The 22,967-nt window shown below is 38.3% G+C and overlaps 1 protein-coding gene across 1 annotated transcript; it reads left to right on the forward strand.

Annotated features, from left to right (window-relative positions):
- Positions 1–191: 191 nt before the first annotated feature.
- On the forward strand, positions 192–21,252 carry LOC112044615 (sialin). Its single transcript, XM_052887603.1, has 12 exons — positions 192–199; positions 1,189–1,244; positions 9,412–9,623; positions 15,235–15,325; positions 15,666–15,814; positions 16,493–16,640; positions 17,419–17,585; positions 18,311–18,460; positions 19,241–19,373; positions 19,879–20,034; positions 20,190–20,275; positions 21,100–21,252. The coding sequence occupies exons 1-12, from the start codon at positions 192–194 to the stop codon at positions 21,250–21,252; spliced, it is 1,509 nt and encodes a 502-aa protein (XP_052743563.1).
- Positions 21,253–22,967: the final 1,715 nt, after the last annotated feature.

Genomic DNA, 22,967 nt, shown 5'->3' on the forward strand with positions numbered 1-22,967 from the left:
ATTAATAATTTAGAAATAATATTCTGTCATATGTTTCAAAAGTCTATATTTAATACAGACAAAATACTACGTCTTTATCTGAAGATTCAGATTTTTTGAAATCATACATGATCATGAATAAATTTACCAATTTTTTTTATTCGATGAAAATTGCCTCCAATTACCTCAGTGGTTGTAGAATAACGTACTATATGTCATTGTAAGTCGCTAGGCCAAGAAAGAAATATTAAAATTATCATCAATTTAAAAATATTAAAGAGTCAAAAAATCCCTGAAAATACCCCTAAAAATTTCAGACCCCTAAAAAAATCCCATTTCACCTTTTTGCCCCCTAAATCTGGGGGGAAAACCCCTAAGTTGGGAACCCTGCTGACAGTTCTGAAACTGACAAATTGACAATGACAATTGACATTTGACAAACTTCAATGACTGACATAGACAATAATTGACAAATGACAACAAATTTTAATTACAGGTTAAAATCAAAGTCGGATAGAATATTAAAAATTTATACAATAAAACTTAAAGTAATTTAATTAATTAATGATTTATTTAAAAATAAAATTGATGAAAATAGTTTAAACATAAAAATAATGTTTACAATGAATGTGTACATGTAGCGCCATCTTTGGGTAGCCTTTGGTGGTAGGATTGAATAAATATTTTCAGGATTCTGACAACACTAAACTACACGTACGCGCCAAATTTTCCTATACTATAAAAACTGAAAGAAATAGGGAAAGGTCACAGGGTTATTATTATAATAAATACCTATAATTTGTTTACGATATATACGTTTGCCGTGTAGAATTTATAAACAAATCTACATCGAAATCAACCTGTATTTTTTTGAATTTTCATGACTGTAGAAACAGGTGTTTCCACCGCCCAATTTCATTGATCCTGATAAGTCCTGAAGGTCACCTTGAAAGAGCGCGAAAGCTCAAACGGGCGACGAGTTCGTTCGTACACATATTTTCGGGTGCATGCTTGGAAGCACGTTGCATGCAGGCGGTAAAATGATTTCATAATATTGCGTGCGTCTTGTCTGGAAGAACTCTTTACCAGTGTCCGTCGCCGTTCACCAAAAGTTTGAATTTCGAATATAAAAATTTACGTTCAGGATTAGACGCGAACTTTTGAACTAATACGGTAAAATAAATGTAACAAGTAATTGGTTTATTACAGTTTTGTACTGTTGTTAGTGAAAATGGATGTGCCGGCGAAAGGAAATATTTTAGGGCGTAAGTGTCTTTTTTTTCTTATTCGTGTCAGGATATCAATAAAAAATACCGCCTATTGTCTTTGTGTTAACGTGAAGAACGTTTACAATTTTAATTTATGTAATATTCATATCTTCAGGTGTTCTTGTGATCATATTTGTAATATTTTATTAAACACGCTTAACATTTTCCTTTCTAGTAACTCTAATGGTAATAATATAATAATAATATGTATTAAAATATTTTTTTTTGTATGTTATTAAGTATTTGATTTTGATTATCGTAGCTCCGAACGGTTAAATAAATAGATTTTCAGTACTTAAGTATTTTTGAACAATATTATAATTTGATACAGTGACATTGAGGCAAGTGGCTTGCACAACGTTTGTAACTATGGTAAGCACATATGCGAACAAAACCTTCGTAACAGATTCTCAGGTAGGTAGAGCATTTTTGCATCTATAAAGTTCACGGCTTGCTAGCTAAGTAAAGCCAGACTAATTGCAAGTCTATACCTACTAATACTAAGAGGAAAGATTTGATTGTTTGTTTGTTTGCATTGAAACTACTGGCCCGATTTGAAAAATTCTTTCACTTTTGGGAAGCTACACTATTCCCGAGTGCTATAGGCTATATTATATTTTCAAAAAATATGTAATATAGATATAGATGTGTCATACAATGTTAATTGTGTGATTCCAAGAATTAGTGACGTACAAGAGTTGAATGACATCGTAAACCGGTCTGCTATCTATTTGTCCATACATTCCATATCATAGAGCACACACGTCTATATCCCGTAGGTCATTATGGAACGCTATGGGACAGGGTGCAGTGGCAAAACAAGACATTAATTAAGTGACGGCCTCCGTGGCGCAGTGGTATGCGCGGTGGATTTATAAGAAGGAGGTCCTGGGTTCGATCCCCGGCTGGGCCGATTGAGATTTTCTTAATTGGTCTAGGTCTGGCTGGTGGAAGGCTTCCGCCGGGGCTAGTTACCACCCTACCGGCAAAGTCTTACCACCAAGCGTTCCGGTATGATGTCCCGAAAGGAGTGTGGATTTTCATCCTTCTCCTAACAAGTAAGCCCGTTTCTATCTTAGACTGCATCATCACTTACCATCAGGTGAGATTGTAGTCAAGGACTAACTTGTAAAGAATATAAAAAAAAAGTAATTATTGTATACTAGTAGCACAGCTATAGCTTGGCAAATTCGTTCGTAACACTCCCAATGGGCCGCGCGGGCCGAGAGGGGGGTAGCGATGCCCCGCGTGCACGATTTCATACCCGCGCAGTCCTTCCCCCTGCCCCGCGCGCTCGACCTCACACCCGCGCAGTCCTTCCCCCCCCGTCGCCCGCATGTCATGGGAGTGTCATCAACGAACTTGCCAAGCTATAGCAGGTACTAATAGTAGGTAAAATTCAGTTTTTCAGTATTTTTCCGGGATAAAAGTCTATTCTATTATGTTGCTTAATATCCTTCTATAATCCAGTAAAAGACCTGTTAAAATCGGTCAAGCCGTTCCATAGATTAGCCCGGACAAACAGACAGATAGACAAGACACTTAAATTTTATTTATGTGTATTGATAATTTGACCTCTCTAGTGCTGTTGGTAATAGTGTGGTTTTCAATAGAGAGGTCCTGGGTTCGATGCCAAGTTCGGGTCAATTGACGATTATATTAAAATCGCCTACAGGCCTACAACATCACAAAGTTTACATCTTTGTAAATTGTAATATTAGTTTAGATATTAAAGAGCCCCAATAGCTCATCGGTAAAGCGGTCGGACTCATCATCGAGGGGTGGTAGTTCGACCCCCGTCCCGCTGGACTATTGTCGTGCCCCCCCTAATACAGTTTTTCCCCGACTAGTTGGAGGGAAATGGGAATCCTACTAATATTATAAACGCTTAAGTTTGTATGTATGTTTGTTACTCTTTAACGTCGCAACGGGCTGAAATTTGGAATGGAAATAGATTTTACTCTGGATTAACACATGGGCTTTTCATCCCGAAAAATTCCACGGTTTTCGAGGTTTGTAAAAAACTAAATTTTACGTGGATGAAGTAGTAAGTATTGCTAATATACTAATACTAGCAATACTTACTACTTACATATTTAAAAGATATGGCAAATATTCTTAAAAAAAAAAAAAAGATAACATAGAATGCTATTGCTATGCAGTCAAAACAATGGAACAAACAAAGTAAGTACACCTACAATTAATATTTGTTTACTTTGTTTGCACCGAGCCGCTGTTTGCGTTTCGTCGGTCAATTGTTATTGATGGAACGACCTTTACTGTCCAAGTAATTATTTACTGCCAAGTAAGCAAATAAGATCAGTGATAGCCCAGTGGATATAACCTCTGCCTCCGGAGGGTGTGGGTTCGAATCCGGTCCGGGGCATGCACCTCCAACTTTTCAGTTGTGTGCATTTTAAGAAATTATATATCACGTGTCTCAAACGGTGAAAGAAAACATCGTGAGGAAACCTGCACACTAGAGAATTTTCTTAATTCTCTGCGTGTGTGAAGTCCGCCAATCCGCATTGGGCCAGCGTGGTGGACTATTGGCCTAACCCCTCTCATTCTGAGAGGAGACCCGAGCTCAGCAGTGAGCCGAATATGGTTTGATAACGACGAAGTAAGCAAATAAAACCAGTAATATAAAAGCTTTAATAGATCCCTGATTAAGGGGCCGGACTTACAACGAGAGGTCGTGGGATCGATACCCGTCTGTTGGACTTTTAGTAACTGCTCGTAACACGGTTTTTATGATTATATTTTGAAGGATTAAAAAAAAGATATAGACACAGCTGAAAACAGAACTTTCTTCTTTTTGATATTCTATATTCTTTAAGGAATATATTTTTTAAAAAATCAAGAAAAGCTATAGATGTTTAAACAGTATTTAATTACAGTAAACAAGAAGGTAGAATAAGAGTAAAAATTGAATTTTCAGCTGTTAAAAATTCTGTTGTTTTATTCTTTGATATAATGCCTCATAAGAAGGCTCAGAGTCACACAGCGGGCGATGGATCGAGCTATGTTAGGAGTATCTCTGCGTGATCGAATCAGAAATGAGGAGATCCGCAGAAGAACCAAAGTCACAGACATAGCTCAACGAGTTGCGAAGCTGAAGTGGCAATGGGCGGGGCACATAGTTCGAAGAATCGATGGACGTTGGGGTCCCAAAGTGCTGGAATGGCGACCCCGCACTAGTAAGCGCAGTGTTGGCCGACCCCCCACCAGATGGACTGACGACATCAAGCAAGTCGCAGGGATTCGCTGGATGCAGGTGGCTCAGTATCGTGATGTTTGGAAGTCCCTACAAAAGGCCTATGTCCTGCAGTGGACGTCCATCGACTGATATGATGATGATGATTGATAGCAATAGCAATTTTAGATTGGTTGTTTATTGATCATCTCAGATGCTATGAGGTATAAGACTATGCCATGTCTACTATTACCTTAAATATAGGCTTAGATATACCAATACTATACCTAGGTGTAGAGTATATCCAGTTTCTGAATCGTTTACAACGCTTTTTAACCGACTTCAAAAAGGAGGAGGTTCTCAATTCGGTCTGTATTTTTTTTTTTTTTTTTTTTTTTTTTTATGTATGTACACCGATTACTCAAAGACGCCTGGACCGATTTTAAAAATTCTTTTTTTGTTTGAAACGGTATAGTCCCCAATTGGTCCCATTGCCATCATGTCAAGATCTGATGATGGGATCCTGGAGAAATTGAGGGGAACTTTCGAAAATTATATGAGTGCCTAGTGTGTTCGTATACTTTTCCATTTAGTACTTTTAAGCACTACAATTTCATGAAGGTTAAAAATTGATCTGATGATGAAGCCATAAAACAGACGAGGGAACTCCTCAGCGATTTACAGCAGTTACCTTGTGTTTGGGCTTGATTAATTTGTATTAATGAGAGCTTTCCACATAGATAGGTTGTGACTGTCATTTAGGGGTTTGGTGATGAAGACCAAGGACAATTAAGGGAACTCCTTAACAGTTTACAGTAACTACCTTGTGTTTGGCCTTGATTAATTCGTATTGCTGAGAACTTTCTACGTAGATGAGTTGTGTCTGTTATTAGGGGTCTGATGATGAAGACCAAGGTCAATTAAGGGAACCCCTTAACGGTTTGCGGTAGCTACCTTGTGCTTGGGCTTGATTAATTTGTATTGCTGAGAATTTTGTACCAAGATGGGTTTTGACTGTCATTAGGGGTCTGATGTATTCGTTTGAGATGAAATTTTACACTAAAAATAGAAAAATAATAAAAATTTTAATAAAAAAAATACAACCGACTTCAAAACCTAAAAACGTACCCACTAAACTAAAAAGTGAAAAATAACATATGTTCTACCTGCTGATCAGTATGAAGGCGGTGCTTAGCCGGTGTTGTCTTAATTTAAGCCATTTCTGACATGACCACATGAAACAACACTGTCTGCAAAATCTAAATCTATAAGATATTCTCACATGGCTTGAATTAATACATCACCGGCTAAGCACCGCCTTCATACTGATCAGCAGGTAGAACATATGTTATTTTTCACTTTTTAGTTTAGTGGGTACGTTTTTAGGTTTTGAAGTCGGTTGTATTTTTTTTATTAAAATTTTTATTATTCCTTATGAAATACACATGATGTTATTTGAAACACATGTGCAATACCTATATACAACGTGTCCCAAAATTCAACGATAAGCGGGCGCCAAAAGATTGACCTGCTCATGAGCACTTAAGGAAAAATAATAAAAAAAATATACCTAAATTTTTTTTTTAGTTACAAAATAAATTTTAAAATTCTTTGAAAATTTACACCTTGTATGATATTTTGAACTACCGCAGCTACAATTTCTTAAATATGCTTAAGATTTTTTTTGTATCGGAACCTAAGTAGTACTACAATTCACCACAACTCTTAAAAACACCACAATGCCCGCAGTTTTTACACAAAAAAAAATCAAAATATTTTTTTTCCCTCAAATTTTTAAAGATTTTTACTTTCAGTCTACTTTGACTCATGGTCTTGCAAAAAAAAGTATGAACACCGCTATGGCAAGTTATTTTCAAAGTTGACGCAACTAATCAAGATTTCAAAATAGTATAATACCCTAGGATAACTAGTCACAAAAAAAAATATGCGTACCATTTGTAAACAAGAACCAAATTTCTTAATTGTTCTTGTTGTTAGTAATAAATTTTACTATGTTCCAAAAATGTGTTTGTTATTTTAATTACACAACATTAAAGTAAATGTTCGAATTGTTTTCCACCGGCATTAATACAGGCACGACATCGCCTTAAAAACGACCGTTTTATTTTTCGCGCATATCTTCTAGCATTGATATGTGCCGCAGCCTGAGTGATTTTTTGCCGAAGCTCGTCCAATGTCGTAATCGGTTTTGCGTAGATCCTGTCTTTGAGACAACCCCAATAAAAGAAATCCAGGGGGTTTAGGTCGGGTGATCGGGGTGGCCATAGGATAGGACCAAGTCGCCCGATCCAACGCCCCGGATACTCGTGGTCTAGGTATTGTCTCACAGGACGAGCGTAGTGAGCTGGGCAACCATCATTTTGATACCACATATTTTGAAGGTCGCTTAGGGGGACGTCTTCTAGTAATTCTTGCAAATCATTTTGTAAAAAGTTCAAATAACTGTCCCCATCTAAGTTTCCTTGTAATTCAAAAGGCCCAATCACTTTTCCATTTAAAATGCCCGTCCATAAGTTGACCTTAAATTGATATTGGGATTTGTCTTCTCTCATCAGGTGCGGATTCTCATTGCTCCAGCTGTGTAGGTTGTGAAGATTTAAATAGCCATCTTTCTTGCAGGTTGTTTCATCCGACCATAGTACTTTATCCAAGAACTGAGGATCTTCCCGATGCTTTTGAAGCATCACTCGGCAAAATGCGATCCGCAGTGGATAGTCCCGTGATAGTAACGTTTGTACACGTCTGTAATGATATGGGTGTAGCCGATGACGTTTTAGTATTCGATGTGCTGAACTTTTTGGGATTCCCGTAGCTGCTTCTATGGCACGCACTGAGGTAGTTGAATCAATGTTTATTTCATTGAGAACTTCTTCATCGCATTCCGATCTAGGTCTTCCAGCGTTTCTTCTAGCTGACGGCAAACGACCCTCCGAAAACGCTTGATGCACATTCATAAATACCCGATAATCTGGATATCTTTGAGCGTTTGGGTACCTTTCTCGATACAATCTGCTAGCAGCGTTAGCATTGCACCGACATTCTCCATAAATGAGATGCATGTTAGCGTATTCCATCGGCGTGTATGGTTGCGGCATGATAACGCTAAACAGTCCAAAATACACCAAAAGTCCAATTCACAAAACACAGGCACAGTCCAAAATAATGCCAGGTCAGTTCAGTTTGCAGATCACTTAAGTCCAGTCCAAAATGCAAAGCCAAAAGTCGTTAGTACGAGAGCCACGTCAATTGAATACGGAAAGTTGCGCAGTAAACAAAGGAGCAGAGCGTACTGACTTGCTGGGAACAGGATTTTCTTTACCTGCATCATTGTCATTCAACAAAGAACATCTGTCTATCCCTCTCTAACGTATACTTATCGCTATCTTTCTCTCTCTCTCTCTCTCTTATTTTTAAATGTTATCGTTCGTTCCATTAAAATTCTAGGAAATTGCAACGTATGACTCACATCATTTTGTGCATAAAGTAAAAGTGATTTCTAGGAGCAAAAACATTTTAGAAATTTAGTTCTTGTTTACAAATGGTACGCATATTTTTTTTTTGCGACTAGTTATCCTAGGGTATTATACTATTTTGAAATCTTGATTAGTTGCGTCAACTTTGAAAATAACTTGCCATAGCGGTGTTCATACTTTTTTTTGCAAGACCATGAGTCAAAGTAGACTGAAAGTAAAAATCTTTAAAAATTTGAGGGAAAAAAAATATTTTGATATTTTTTTGTGTAAAAACTGCGGGCATTGTGGTGTTTTTAAGAGTTGTGGTGAATAGTAGTACTACTTAGGTTCCGATACAAAAAAAATCTTAAGCATATTTAAGAAATTGTAGCTGCGGTAGTTCAAAATATCATACAAGGTGTAAATTTTCAAAGAATTTTAAAATTTATTTTGTAACTAAAAAAAAAATTTAGGTATATTTTTTTTATTATTTTTCCTTAAGTGCTCATGAGCAGGTCAATCTTTTGGCGCCCGCTTATCGTTGAATTTTGGGACACGTTGTATAAAGCCACCAGGATAAATGATACGTAAGTAAGTACCTATTTACCTCGTTGCTCCAGTGGTTAGGATATGTGGCTTTAAATCACGAAGTCCTTGGTTCGAGTTCTGGGAAATATTCTCAGGCTGAGAAATCTATTTAAACTTAATATAATGAAACTGCAACAGGTCAAATTGTACATACATTGAAGATATTTCTAAAATTTTAGTTGGAGGGCATTAATAATCGATACATACATTTTTACATTACATTACATTTTTAGACATCTGTCTGAAGTTTGTCTGTCCGTAGGTATTTTATAGAGCTGTGATAGCCTAGTGGATATGACCTCTGCCTCCGATTCCGGAGGGTGTGGGTTCGAATCCGGTCCGGGGCATGCACCTCCAACTTTTCAGTTGTGTGCATTTTAAGAAATTAAATATCACGTGTCTCAATCGGTGAAGGAAAACATCGTGAGGAAACCTGCATACCAGAGAATTATCTTAATTCTCTGCGTGTGTGAAGTCTGCCAATCCGCATTGGGCCAGCGTGGTAGACTATTGGCCTAACCCCTCTCATTCTGAGAGGAGACTCGAGCTCAGCAGTGAGCCGAATATGGGTTGATGACGACGACGACGAGGTATTTTATGTTGACCGGGCATCACGCTGAAACTACTGAATAAAGTCAAATGAAACTTGGCACGATTTAATACCAAGAAGAAGGCTATAGGATGTTTTTTATTGCAAAATATAAATCCAAAGGGGGTGAAACAGGCGTTGAAAGTTAAACAGTCTTTGTAAGTTTGTATGGAAAGTTAAAAGAACTTTTGTACAAAAGCTGCGCTAAATTTAAATTGGATTAATAAGTACGAATTACGAGGTCAAAGTAAACCTGTACAAAGGTATACCTACCTAAAGTTCATGATACACGAGGTCTCAATGATGATTTTTTTTCAGGGTTCATATCCGCCCGTTACATTCTCGCGGTGCTGGGTTCCATCGGCATGGCGATAGTGTATGGGTTGAAGGTGAATCTCTCCGTCGCCATGGTGGGCATGCTGAACCATACCGCCATCAAGATGAACGAGGGGAAACCAGACCATGGCAGCCATAACAATACGCTTGCTGAAGTCGACTGCGAGCCCGTTACAAGCTCCGCGCATGCTAAGGTATGCCATGATCGTCAGTATTACCTATCAGCGGTGAGTCCATAAAAGCCGATTCCCACCGGGATACCTTATAAAAATCCATTCATTGTTGAAATGTATCGTTAAGTATGGATGTATGAGAAACCGGTTTTTGTATCAAGCGGCATAAATTTCCTTTTTGTTCGGGACGACTTAGTTTCGTCAAAATTCCACCCTTCGCCACTGTTACCTATGTTTAAGTAGCTTAGACCCACCATGCTTCTTCAATGCGGGTTGGCAGCTTAGGGTGAAAGGATTTGATTCTGTAACGATTACAGATGTTACGAGTATTAATTATGACAGGAACCGACGCGACAGCTTAGTGTGCTTTCCGAGGCACGGCGCCGCGTGGCACAGTGGGTAGTAATCTTGCATTCTGTCTTAAAGGCCGTAGGTTCATTTCTCACGACTTGAAAATATTTGTGCGATAAACGGACATTTTCCAGTATATGGGTGTGAATACGTATCACGTATAAATGGGTGTGTTTCAGTATAGAAGTGCCTATTTATTAGCGGCGAAGAGTCTATAGAGGCCGATTCCCGTCGGGTTACCTTTGAAAAATCCATGTATGTTACATATTCATTATTGTATTAAATATGTATGGATGTATGAGGAACCGCAGTTTTTATCATGCGATATGCGATATAGTTCCTTTTCTTAGGGACGGCTTTCCTTCGTCAAATTCCAACCTTCGCCATTGACTATTTATGTGTAGTATAAAAATGTTTATAATGAAATTGGTTCCCATAACACAGTCAATGCTTGCTTTAGGGCTAGATAGTGAGGATGTGTGTATTGTCCAAATATTTATTTATACTTAACTTTAAAAAAAACCGTGTATTTTACCAAGAATTTTTAGGAAGAAAGAAATATGCAATATTTCTTAGCCCATCCTATGATCTGACGCCACATAGGCTCTTACTGTATACTCGAGACAGTTGGGAACCCTTATTTCTATACCTTACCTTACCTTATCAGCCGATGGACGACCACTGCTGGACATAGGCCTCTTGCATGGACCTCCAAGCACATCGATCTCGAGCCGCCAGCATCCAGCAGCTCCCTGCAACCCGCTTGATATCCACCTAGGGGGGTGGTCGACTAACACTGCGCGTTCCGGTGCGGGTTTCGGATCGCCATTCCAGCACCTTGGGACCCCAACGTCCATCGGCTCTTCGAACTATGTGGCCTGCCCATTGCCACTTCAGCTTCGCAACTCGCTGAGCTATGTCAGTGACTTTGGTTTGTCCGCGGATCTCCTCATTCCATCTGATTCAATCATGCAGAGAAACTCATCAGTCCATCTAATTCAATCATGCAGAGAAACTCCAAGTATAGCTCCATCGCCCGCTGAGTGACTTTGACTCTTATTTTGTATAAAGTAGGAATATTTCTGGGGTAGGCTATATACATTGTACTCTAACAAGAAAGGACTGAATAATGTACCTACATACTAAAATAAAAGCTCCCATCTTCGGCTAAAAATATAGGCAAGTATGTATTTATAGCAGGAATGCGAATGTGCTTTTAATAAATAATCGTAAACCCCATTTGTCTCCCGCTTTTAGTAATACAAATAAACGTATATTTCAACGAATAACGATCGTCCCAATTCGCTATATAAAGATTTGAGATACGTGGATTTAGTTGCGCGCTTAAACAATGCAAACAAATCAGTTTATCTACATAATTGCCTCTTTTGGGAAAATGTTTTGATAAATCCTTATCACGCCAACCCACAGTGAGGCCTGCCATTGTAGTATTCCGTTGAAATAGGTTGATGGAGTAGCTATCAACCATTAACCTAAGGGTTCCTTGTTGACTACGGAGCCCAAATAACCCAAGGTTTATAGACCTTGTGGGGAAATATATTATTTTTTGTTTATCTAGTTACCTAGTAGCTATTTTATTAATTGTGCTGGTACCTACTATTCATAAAAATTATCTAACCATCCAGTTAGACCTAACTCGATGGTTCAAATAAAATCGAGCATGTACGTTTTACCATTAGTAGCGCACGCCTGCGATTTCGTCCGCCCTTAGACCTCCTTAAACCAACCCTCTCGCAATTTCCTTTCTTTAGTGGACGTCTACTATCTACGAACTACCTCCCTGCCCAATTTCATCTTTGTACGTCAAGCCGTTTTCCAGATATCGTGATGTTTTCGAGATATTCGTTTTTGACCTTTTGCATTTATATATTAAGACTAGCGGACACCCGCGACTCCGTCCGCGTGGCATTCAATGTAAACTTTCAAGCCCTATTTCACCACTTTGAAATTGTATTGTTTTTTATGATTTTCTAGCGAACCCGGTCAAGCTTCGTTTTGACATAAGTGCATTTATTCTCTATCCCTACTCTATCCTTCTATACCTGTACCCCTACACTACCCCACCCTACCCTACCCCTACCCTACCCCTACTCTACCCTACCCCTACCCTACCCCTACCTTACCCCTACCCTACCCCTACCGTACCCCTACCCTACACCTACCGTACCCCTACCCTACCCCTACCGCATGACTCTTAAACGTTTGTATGGGAAATAGAAAAGGGCAGTTTTTAGGGTTTTCCCGGAAATTATTTGATTTTTTCTCACCTTTTAAACCTTTCCTATACCTCCACGAACATTTCAAGACCAAGATAAGATAAATCCGTTAAGCCGTTCTCGAGTTTTAGCGAGACTAACGAACAGCAATTCATTTTTATATACCTATAGATAAACAAATTTTAAAAACTGTAACTCTAAAAATTAAGGACGTTTTTTAACGTCGGTTAAATAAACTCTCGTGCGTATGAGGGCTAAGTGATTTATGTTTTGTGGTTAATACTGATTACTGACCTATTTGTAGTACTTACCTACGTACCTACATTCCTAACTACTACGAGCTTTCCCAATCCCACTACAATTTTACAGTTGTCTCTGAAATAAACTTCTGATGTGTTTAGTGCTGTTTATGTAAAGATTTTGATGGAATTTTGGATCGATTCCAAATCTCAATTTGTATTGTGTTTTGTTTTGTTGATAATTCTATGCTTGAATCTATAAATTACTAGCTGGCGCCGCGCGGTTTCACTCGCGTGGTTCTCGTTCCCGTAGGAATACGGGAATAATATATAGCCTATAGCCTTCCTCGATAAATGGGCTATCTAACATTGAAAGATTTTTTGTAATCGGACCAGTAGTTCCTGAGATTAGCGCGTTCAATTAGCGCGTTCAGTTCAAACAAACAAACTCTTCAGCTTTATAATATTAGTTTAGAAGTATAGATGATAATATTATGATACTCGTAAAAGATACCGTATTATGATACTTTTAATAATAATCTACCAGTACTTTGAGTAATCCCAGATAATAAATAATTAAAATTTTCCAATAGTCAATAACTGCTTTGGCTTCAGATCACAATGTTTTGGGTTCGGGCTATGAAATATTAAGATTTTCTTTATTACAAGAATTAATCAGTTAAAACCATAGGCCTGTAGATTCGTTCATAGGAATAGGATGGTGGGTCTAAACTCCATATTGCCTCTCGAACAAGGAATGTTGGCCGTTAAAATGCGTTCTTATTGGCTGATAATGGCCACCCTGGAGTCTTCGGCAATTACACAATTTGAAAAAAAAAATAGCTTATCGTATCGTATTATAGTCAGGTAAGTTAGTTGATGACACTCGCATGACATGCGGGCGACAGGGGGAAAGACTGCGCGAGTGAGAAATGCGTGCGGGGAAGTGAGGTCGTGGGGTTTTCATTCATCGCTACACGCCCCCCGCGCGGACCATCGGGAGTGTTACGTACGAAGTTGCTAAGCTATAGGTCGCTACCTAGTTCGTAGACGTAAAGAAAATTGTCGTGGAATTTAGGATAACCTAAATATGAATAATGGCGTGACGTTAACCTTAATTTGACCCATGCTGGCCAATGAATTTGAAAGTTATGTTCATTGATGATGTTTGATTCCTTTGTAACCATTTTCAATTACAACATTGGTGGCGTTGGTCTAAGTGTTATTCTATAAGTCAAAATCCATACATACTCGTTGATACTGCTAATTTCAACGCTGATACAGCTTTTATGTATTCGCTGTAAGGCATCTTATTTAAGGGACACTTCCGTTAGGATGTTTGGGCGAGCGCAGAAATTGTGCCAAAAGAGAGCCCCAAGTCGAAATTGTGCCAAAACGGCCACGATGTAGATCTCCAACCCAGCGCCGGCCCGAAGTAAATTTCAAAACGGAGCGAGATCCAATTGTGGCGCCTCTCCTGTTTGTTCCTTATATTATGTAGATATCTATACCAAATTATGAGTGTAAAGTAAGAATGGAACGCGAAGATCTCGACCATACTCTGGGGTGACCAATTGAAAATCAGTCGCAGTACCGTCTACGGATTGAGTAGGATTATCATTTCGGCGCTCTCTAGGATTTGGCGCCTGGAGCGACTGCTCCGTTCGCCGTATGGACTCGCGACCGATCGGATCTTCTCAAGCAAACAGGTGCTCGTACCTTTTATAGTGCCAATCCAAATGCCCAGAAACCGTACTTGATGGGGGAGCATAGTCTAGAGAAAAATGACTCGCCGAGGTGGTCACGATCCTCAGTCATAAAGGACTGTCACTGTCACTGAAGAGAGAAAGAGAGTCTGAAGGCTTGACAGTGAAGAGATGACAATTTCATAAACGCCTCTCCTGAGACTTTCATGGAGAGCTCATACAGCGAGGGAAGTTTCAATATGGTTGGTTGTTTGAGAACCTAAAACTCACCTTTATGACTTTCAAGTGAAAACCGCAACTTTCTTGAACAAACTTTCGAAACCTATACGATAGTTATAAAGTTACCTAAATACATTTAAATCAATGTGTAAAATTACTTAATCGTGCATCAAATAAAGTTTCCCATAACGTTAAAAAAGGACATACATAGGTACATATTGTTTTGTAGATCGTAACAATATTTCTATTTGTGTCTTTACCTATTAGGCAAAGTCATAAATAGAAATAAATTGTTCACACATGAATGTTTATTGAATCCATGCCACACCATGTTTCAACGGTGAACCCAACGACGAACAGAAATATAAATTTGAGAATAACAAGTCTGTAGTCACTTTCTGTTCGGGTTATCCACGTGGCGTGGATAACCCGATTTGTTGATTTGTTTATTTATAGATCACCCATTTCTGTTTCATCAACACAATCCCTATTTACGATAGTAGGTAGTTAAATGCTGAGTAAGTCTATTTCTCTACACTAGGTAAGTACGTGGTTCGATCGTATGTTAGGCTTACATATGGAGGCTATGAATGACACTCGTACACTTGATATCTTTTGACATTATTGTTTAAACAAATGAACAATGAAAAAGGCATTTTTGCACTGAATTATATTTCTTCATTACATTTAGGATATTTGGATTGGAAAAAGGTCTTACTATTTCTTACCGTACCGTATTACCGTATCTTTAACTCATAAATTGTTATGATTGTTTTTAAATTGGACATTACCGAAAATAATGTTTTTTTTCCAATTAGATAAATAGCACGAGTAGGTATATCTTAAAGTAATAACATTGAATCATGAATGTCTGTTGCAGGAAGCAGATGGACCATTTACGTGGTCCACCGAAATCCAGGGAATTATACTCAGCTGTTATTTTTGGGGATATTTCGTCTCGCAGATTCCCGGTAAGATAATATCAATGTTAAATCCAACCAACAATGTTAGCTCCCAAGCTTTTTTGTATGAAAGGTGCAGGTGAAAGGTGCAGGACTGTGGGTGAGTGTTCTTATAAATATATTAGAAGAAAATCGGTAGAGCCGTTTAAAAGTTGTGAAAGTGGGGAAGAATAACCGAATGTCTGCAAATATACTCGAGTGGGTCTCAAATGAAAGCGCACTGGAAGAGTTTAAGACTTGATTAATAATTATTTTCAAGAAGATATATAACTGTAGAGTTTAGCGTGACTATGTCTTTAATTCCAAAAAATAATTATAATAAAATAATAAAAATAATTAAATGTTCTAGGTGCGCGTATAGCCGAGTTGTTCTCAGCCAAATGGGTGATGTTCTTCAGTGTGTCCATCAACGTGGTGTGCACGCTGTTGACGCCGGTGATGGCGCAGGCGCACCACGCGGCTGTGGTGGTCATGAGGATCGGAGAGGGAATTGGAGGGGTGAGTATCAACTGAACACCTATTTTTTCTAGAGGATTTTTCAGAGTTATGTTCCATGGTCATGGTCGGCCTCCTCGCCGCAAAAGGCTTTCGATGACTAAGTCCTGGGTGCAAGTCCTGTATCGGACTTTTGTGCTTTTCTATTTTTAGAGTTTTAAATAAAACTCTCAGTCTGGTGTTGGGAAGATGGTGACAGGCCGGGAAGCGCGTTAAGCCTACGGTCCTACTTAGGTATTCATTACTATTAACATTTGATAATAATCGTCCACGTTTCAAACCTGCCCTACTTCCCTCAAAAAAAATCGCCTTGGGAGCTGAGAGCTTATACCTTCTGCTATTAGAAGAGGGCCTGACCCTGACTAGGATGGCTGATAATGATGATTTGCCATCTACCCACTAAAACAGTCTCCGTACTAAGCACAGCACATATTTGGAAGGCTCCAGAATCTCCCAAGAACGTATCAATGCCGATCGATGCTCGTTGAGCACGAACAAGCATCATGACTGGCACTTTTAGCAGACTTATCTTGCGACTTGGGGCGGACAGTACCTACCCCAGGTTGCAAGGAAAGTTGGAAAAATTTCCGAAACTACCAAGCCCCTTTCTGCCACTCGCAAACCTAAGGTTTTCTATCTGGTAAAGAGCAACATCCCGTCTGACTTTGAATTTTACTCTAGGGCGTAACGTTCCCTGCAATGCACGTGCTGCTGTCCAAATGGGCGCCACCAGCCGAGCGGAGTGTGATGGCGGCGCTAGTTTACGCCGGGACTTCCCTGGGCACAGTCATCTCGATGCTTATGGCTGGAGTGCTTACTGCTAACCTTGGTAAGTGCCATGAACCTAAAGACAAGAGCTCAAAGGAACTGATGGGCATTAAGATTCCAAACTTCTGGGAATATTATTTAAATGTCTTGTTTGTGTAGTGGCAAGACTTTACAGCGTCGGATTGTGTCTTGTCTTTTATCGGTCTATGAACTATCAAGTTTGGCTTTGTTATATGAAAAAGCCCTGAATTACAGAAAGTTAGTGATGTGATGTCGGTGACTCCATCAGGGTTTCATATATTCCTGAGAACTTAAACTGCTTAAGGTGGTGGTCGCATTTTAAAAACAAATTCTATGACTCAATAGTTTTTATCAGAATGCAAGCTTCTGCGATCTCTTGTAGTGCCTGATTAAACAGGTGAGCAGGTCTGATCGTATAAGGTACTATTTTTGTATTTATTTACGTAACAACTTTAAAACTACAAACTGATTTCTGATTCCAAACAACATATTAGTTTAACTTCTTTTGGAACCCTATTCACGCACTGTTTTTTTATCGGGCGCGGAGTCCCCCTTAAGTGTGGGCCTGTAGCAAATGCTACCTACCGCCCTACTACTCCAGCGCTGCCCTTTTAACGTCCCAACTATAGAACGCAGATAGTTCAAGCCAAGATACCATAAATCACTGATTTAGGTGGTTATCCTGGCTGCTTCTAGGTTGATTTGCGTTTCTCTCGTCTCGAGATACGCCATGTTGTGTACCCAAGTTCTACTGGAAGCGTAAATGGAGGCGTAAATGCATTTCCCAGCGACCAGAAATAAGGGCGTAACATTTTCAGGTTGGGAGAGCGTGTTCTACGTGATGGGCGGTCTGTCGTGCATATGGTGCGTGCTGTGGGTGCTGCTGGTGCAGGACTCGCCACAGCAGCAGGCACTCATTAGCAAGGAGGAACGCGACCTGATCGTCACCTCACTAGGAGGGAAAGCCGATGATCATGATCATAAGGTACCAGCATATTTAACTAAACTGTCTTCTGGGGCTTACCACAACCTTTTGCAAAACCATCTTGATATCTTTACATCTTATTTAAGGGCGTTAGTAATGTTGCTTCAGTGAGTGGTACGACTTGAGTAATTGAAATAGTCAATGACGTCCAAAATCGGTATACGAAACAATCCTGCGATATGCTTAATGGCCATCAGGGTACGAAATTTTGAAACATTATGGAATCGCTACGGAATTGGTCAAGCCCCTGCTCGAATTTAGGGAAAAGAGGCTAATCTTATCTTTAAATTAGATGTCATACCATCATCATTACCAAATTATCGGGACATCCACTACAAATCACAAAACACATTAAGTATTACCTACAAGTAGGTAGGTACATTAGTACTCGTATGTAAACTTTTTACTGAGCCTACAGGATTTACAATTTATTTCAATCTATATCTGATCATTAACAACCCATATTCGGCCACGGCTCACTACTGGCCACGAGTCTCCTCCCAGAATGAGAGGGCTTAGGCTAGTCCACCACGCTGGCCCAATGCGGATTGGCAGACTTCACACTCGTAGAGAATTATGAAAATTCTTAGATATGAGCTATTAGGTGCATTATTAGGTATGTATAAACACATATTGATTTTCAACCCCAAAAAACAGAAGCTTGCTAGAAATGGCACTTTTACTGGCTTCTATACTTTATTCATTCTAGTTGCTTGTCCTTACAGAAATTACCTGTACCGTGGAAGTCAGTGCTGACGTCTGGTCCTTTCCTGGCCATCCTGGTAGCGCACGCATGTTCCAACTGGGGCTGGTACATGCTGCTCATCGAGCTGCCCTTCTACATGAAGCAAGTGCTGAAGTTCAACATGGCCGAGGTAAGAAACTTTCATCAGGTCACGAGAATAGAGAGAATTTCATTAGAAACTTTCAAGAGGTCATTTTGCTCGGTCCACAATCACAACTTAAAACTTTTCACCACCACTCTCAGAATTCTGAGAGTGGTGGTCTTCGGTAGTCGGTTCGGTGAGGATTCTCAGTCATCGTCTGGTACTACAGTAAAAGCTAATTATTTGCGCTTCATTTATTTGCGTTTTCACTATTCGCGGATTAAAAAATTGTGACCCAATTCCTATGTTCGCGGCTAAAGACTTCTACCTGATCTGATTGCCGAAAATTACGTAAATCACAAAATTGTTCAAACCATTGTCTGAAGACAGTATTTAATCAAGAACTTCAACTATTCTTTTTAATTTTGTCCCATAGAAAATTTCATTCCATATTCACGATTTAAGTATTCGCGGCACAGCAGAACGTATCGCCTGCGAATATCGAGCTTTTGCTGTAGGTACTAACTAATGTTTGTTTATGTAATAAATTGACTTAAATCGTAGCAAATATCATCCACCATTTAGCTATCATATTCCATTTACATCTCTTCTTTGTATTGCCTAAGTCCACAATCCTTTTCTAGAAGTCTGATTACTATTTGTTTGCCTTTTGTTTATAATTAAAAGTTTTCTATCATACCAACAAAAGAGAAGAATAAATTATGAAGTATGGAGTGTTGTTCATAATTAATTCTTCTCTTTGTATTACCTAAAATCCTCTATATTTCGCAGTCTGATTATTATACATTTGTTGTTGTTTATAATCAGAATGCAGTGGCAACGGCGCTTCCGTTCCTCTCGCTGTGGTTCTTCAGTCTAGGTCTCAGCAAAACTTTGGATTGGCTTCGCGGGAAGTCTTACATAACCACAACTACAGCCAGAAAAATCGGCACTCTGTTTGGTAAGTATGAGACATTCATTCAAGCACTTGTGTTCATCTTATCAAACAATAGTGTATAGGTATAGACGCTGGATGCTGGCGGCTCGAGACTGTTGTGCATGGAGGTCTATGCAAGAGGCCTATGTCCAGCAGTGGACGTCTAACGGCTGATAAGGCAAACATAGAACAGGCTAATGTTAATTCTTTTTCATCTTACGAGTAAACTAAGAGGGCAGCGGACTGCAACATTTACGCCTCTTTTAGAATTTAAACTATCGTGAGTTTGGATCGTGCCGCTATGCAAGAACCAGCTCATGACTAAGGGCCCCGTATGGGTTCGAAACTAGTCGGGCATACTCCGACCTAATATCACGTGAGTTTTAGCCGTGTTTCATAATCAATTAATTTACGCCTCTCTCCCACCACCACTCACATCAGACGTTAAACACGAAACGCCTCGTTACACTTCCCAGCTAACTTCGGGACTTCGAAGCAAGTAGTGTAATAGAGGCTTTACATTGTTCAGCGTCAGTGGTGCCGGCGACGTGTCTGTTGGTGCTTTGCTACGTGGGCTGTAACCGCGGCGCGGCGGTGGCCTTCACCGCCATCGGCGTCACTGCCATCGGCGGCATGTTCTGCGGCTTCCTGTCCAACCATATCGACATCGCACCCAACTTCGCAGGTATGTTATTCTATACTGTAGTGTTTGTATATACACCGGTAGTGGGAGAAAGCGAGCAGTCTGTCTCTGTCATTGAGAGATGGCGGCTTTTCTTTATGTTTTAACATTTCCTTCGAATCTTTCTTCGTTTTTAAAAATAATGTTATTCTCAACAGGTACCCTTATGGCGATGACTAACACGGTGGCCACGATACCAGGCATCGTAGTACCAATTTTCGTAGGCGTTTTGACCCATGGCAACGTAAGTACTAAAGTAACAACAACTTAATATGGACTACTTATAATCTTTAACTATCACGTCATAAAACCGTTTCTGCTTCCCCATAATATATTTCCAAGTAACTAGTTAGCATAGATACTTTGCTTTATTGAAAACGTACAAATTCAGTGAAAATATGATAATAATAATTTGGTCCTTCGAGCCGGACATTGTTAGGTATAAAGGCTTGCAAGAAGCGCCTTATGGTAAGTGTCAATGCAGTCTATCGTTGAACGTATACAGCCTACTTATACAGCCCTACTTGATGTGCACTGTTTACCAACATACAAATAAAGGTAGAAAACGCATGTCATTTCATTACTGATTTATTTTAAAATATTTTTCGTTTGTTTATAAAATGTTATTCAAAATAACAACTATATTTATTACTTAGAAGCTTATTAATCGGTAAAAAATATTATTTATTTTCATTAATATAAGAACAAGTTAAATAAAATTATTATTAGGTGTGAAATGACTAGCGATTTATATCCTTATTTTTAATTTGATTGTTGGTAAACAGTACACATCGAGTAGGGCTGTAGAAGGTGCATGGACCCGTGGTAAAGAAAATAGCAACTGGAAGGAGACTTTTCTTGTAATACTAGTAAAACTGAATTGGCTCCTACTTCCGTAAGAAAACTGAGATAAAATATAGTCTATGTTACTCCCTGATAATGTAGCTTTCTACTAGTGAACGAATTTTTCAAATCGGTCCAATAGTTTGAGTTTATCCGTTACATACAAAAACACAAAACTTTTAACTTTATATAGAAACTAATAATTCCTTCATTTTGCAATTTCAGCAAACAATTTCAGCGTGGCGGGTGATATTCTTCGTCACGATAGGGTTGTATCTAATCGAGATAGTGGTGTACACGTTGTTCGGCTCCGGGGAGCAACAACCCTGGAACCAGGTCCAGCAGACAAAGGAAGACCAGCCCGAGGAAAAACTATAACTATCTATTAGTTCTACAATTAGTTATGTTTAGTGCCTACAATTTTTTTTTTTTTTTGTTTATTGTAATTGTTTAATTATTATTAATAACTTATGTGAATTGTTTAATTTTTAATTTATTTTATTTTTTCTAAATTTTAATTTATTTGAATTTTTAATTTCAATTTATTTGAATTGTTTTAATTTTAATTTAATTGCTATTGAATTGGTTAATTTTAATTTTTTAATTTCAATTTATTTGAATTGTTTTAATTTTAATTGATTATTTTTAATTTATTTTGTCTGTTTAATAGTAATTTTGTAATATAATATCTATTGTTGTAGTTAGATACTATTTATGATTGCTCGGGAAACGAATTGGGAAACTGTAATGTTTCTCTTGCCATATTTCATGTAAATAAATAAATAAATAAAATCACTGCAAAAATGATCCGAATTTAGTTTCACCATGAGTGCACACATGCATAATTTTGTGTTTACTTATATATTCATGTGTATATAGTTTTTACTTTAGACAATATTAAGGTATCACTTGTTTAAAAATAACTTTCGTTCTTTACAATGCGACTAAATAAAATTAAGACAATTAGCCACTTTTGTCGGCCTCAGTTTCAGACGCGCTAATAACATGTTTCTAGTATAAAATCTTTGCTATTAGTCGTTGTCTAAATATATTGCCATGGAATTATGTTTTGTGACACCACTTATCGTAAGTGATATTTTTTCCTAATAGTATAGTTGCAAAATCGAATTCTTTTATTTATTTTATAAGCATTTTGAAAAATAAGTCTGTCTGTAGATTCTGCCATCTGTTTGGAAGTCAGATCATATTAAGAACCAGCAAATGAGTTTTCAAAAAAATGGCTTTTAAACTGTTTATCTTATCAATATATTTTACTGTTGAAAATAAAACTAAAATATATACAATATTTTTAAGTTTACAAAATAATATAAAACGAAAAAAATAAAACAAATATTATTCGAAGTACTTATAATAGTTACTTATTGTAGTAATAACTTATAATTATTAATAATTACCTTTTATTCATGTACTTAATCCGGCTTTTATATTATGTGTACCTAGATATACATTAAAATAATATTTTTGAAATGTATATACATGAGTATATATGTACATGATTATACATATTTTTTTATATTACGTATATATTTTATATAATATGTATTTCGTTATTAAGGTAATATATTATGTAAAGTCCGGTCGCTCAGAGATTGCGTTTCTGACAGGTCGTGATCGAATTGGCGATGCAACATGAGAGTGAGAGAGAGGCAAAAAACCGACCCAATTGTAATTGAATATGCTTGTCCCATTCGCACCACCTGTGAGAAACGCAATCTCTGAGCGGCCAGATTTTAGGCAATGTTACATAAGACACAAAGTCATTATAGTACTAGTATCTAGCTTGTGTGTAGTGTGTCCAAGCGGAAGTCGTGACGTCACAATGAAATATTCTCCAATAGTATTTCTACTTTCGGAAGACAGTTTGACTTTCGATGTAATAAAGTCTACAGACAAGCGTTTGACAGGTGCGCATATAAAACTGAAGGAGCATTGGTAAAGTCCGGCCGCTTAGAGATTGCATTTTTGACAGATAACATAAGTCTTTTTCGACTAGTTGGACGGGAATAAGAATCTTTCTTTTTATTCTTTACAAGTTAGGCCCTTGACTACAATGTCACCTGATGGTAAGTGAT

The sequence above is a fragment of the Bicyclus anynana genome, chromosome 19 (assembly GCF_947172395.1).
Source record: "Bicyclus anynana chromosome 19, ilBicAnyn1.1, whole genome shotgun sequence".
In the NCBI taxonomy this organism is placed as follows: Eukaryota; Metazoa; Arthropoda; class Insecta; order Lepidoptera; family Nymphalidae; genus Bicyclus; species Bicyclus anynana.

Excerpts from the sequence above, each read along its gene's own strand:
- LOC112044615 (XM_052887603.1), top strand. Across the intron at positions 1,245-9,411 it reads GAAAGGAAATATTTTAGGGC|GGTTCATATCCGCCCGTTAC; the intron begins GTAAGTGTCTTT and ends ATTTTTTTTCAG. Across the intron at positions 17,586-18,310 it reads CCGATGATCATGATCATAAG|AAATTACCTGTACCGTGGAA; the intron begins GTACCAGCATAT and ends TTGTCCTTACAG.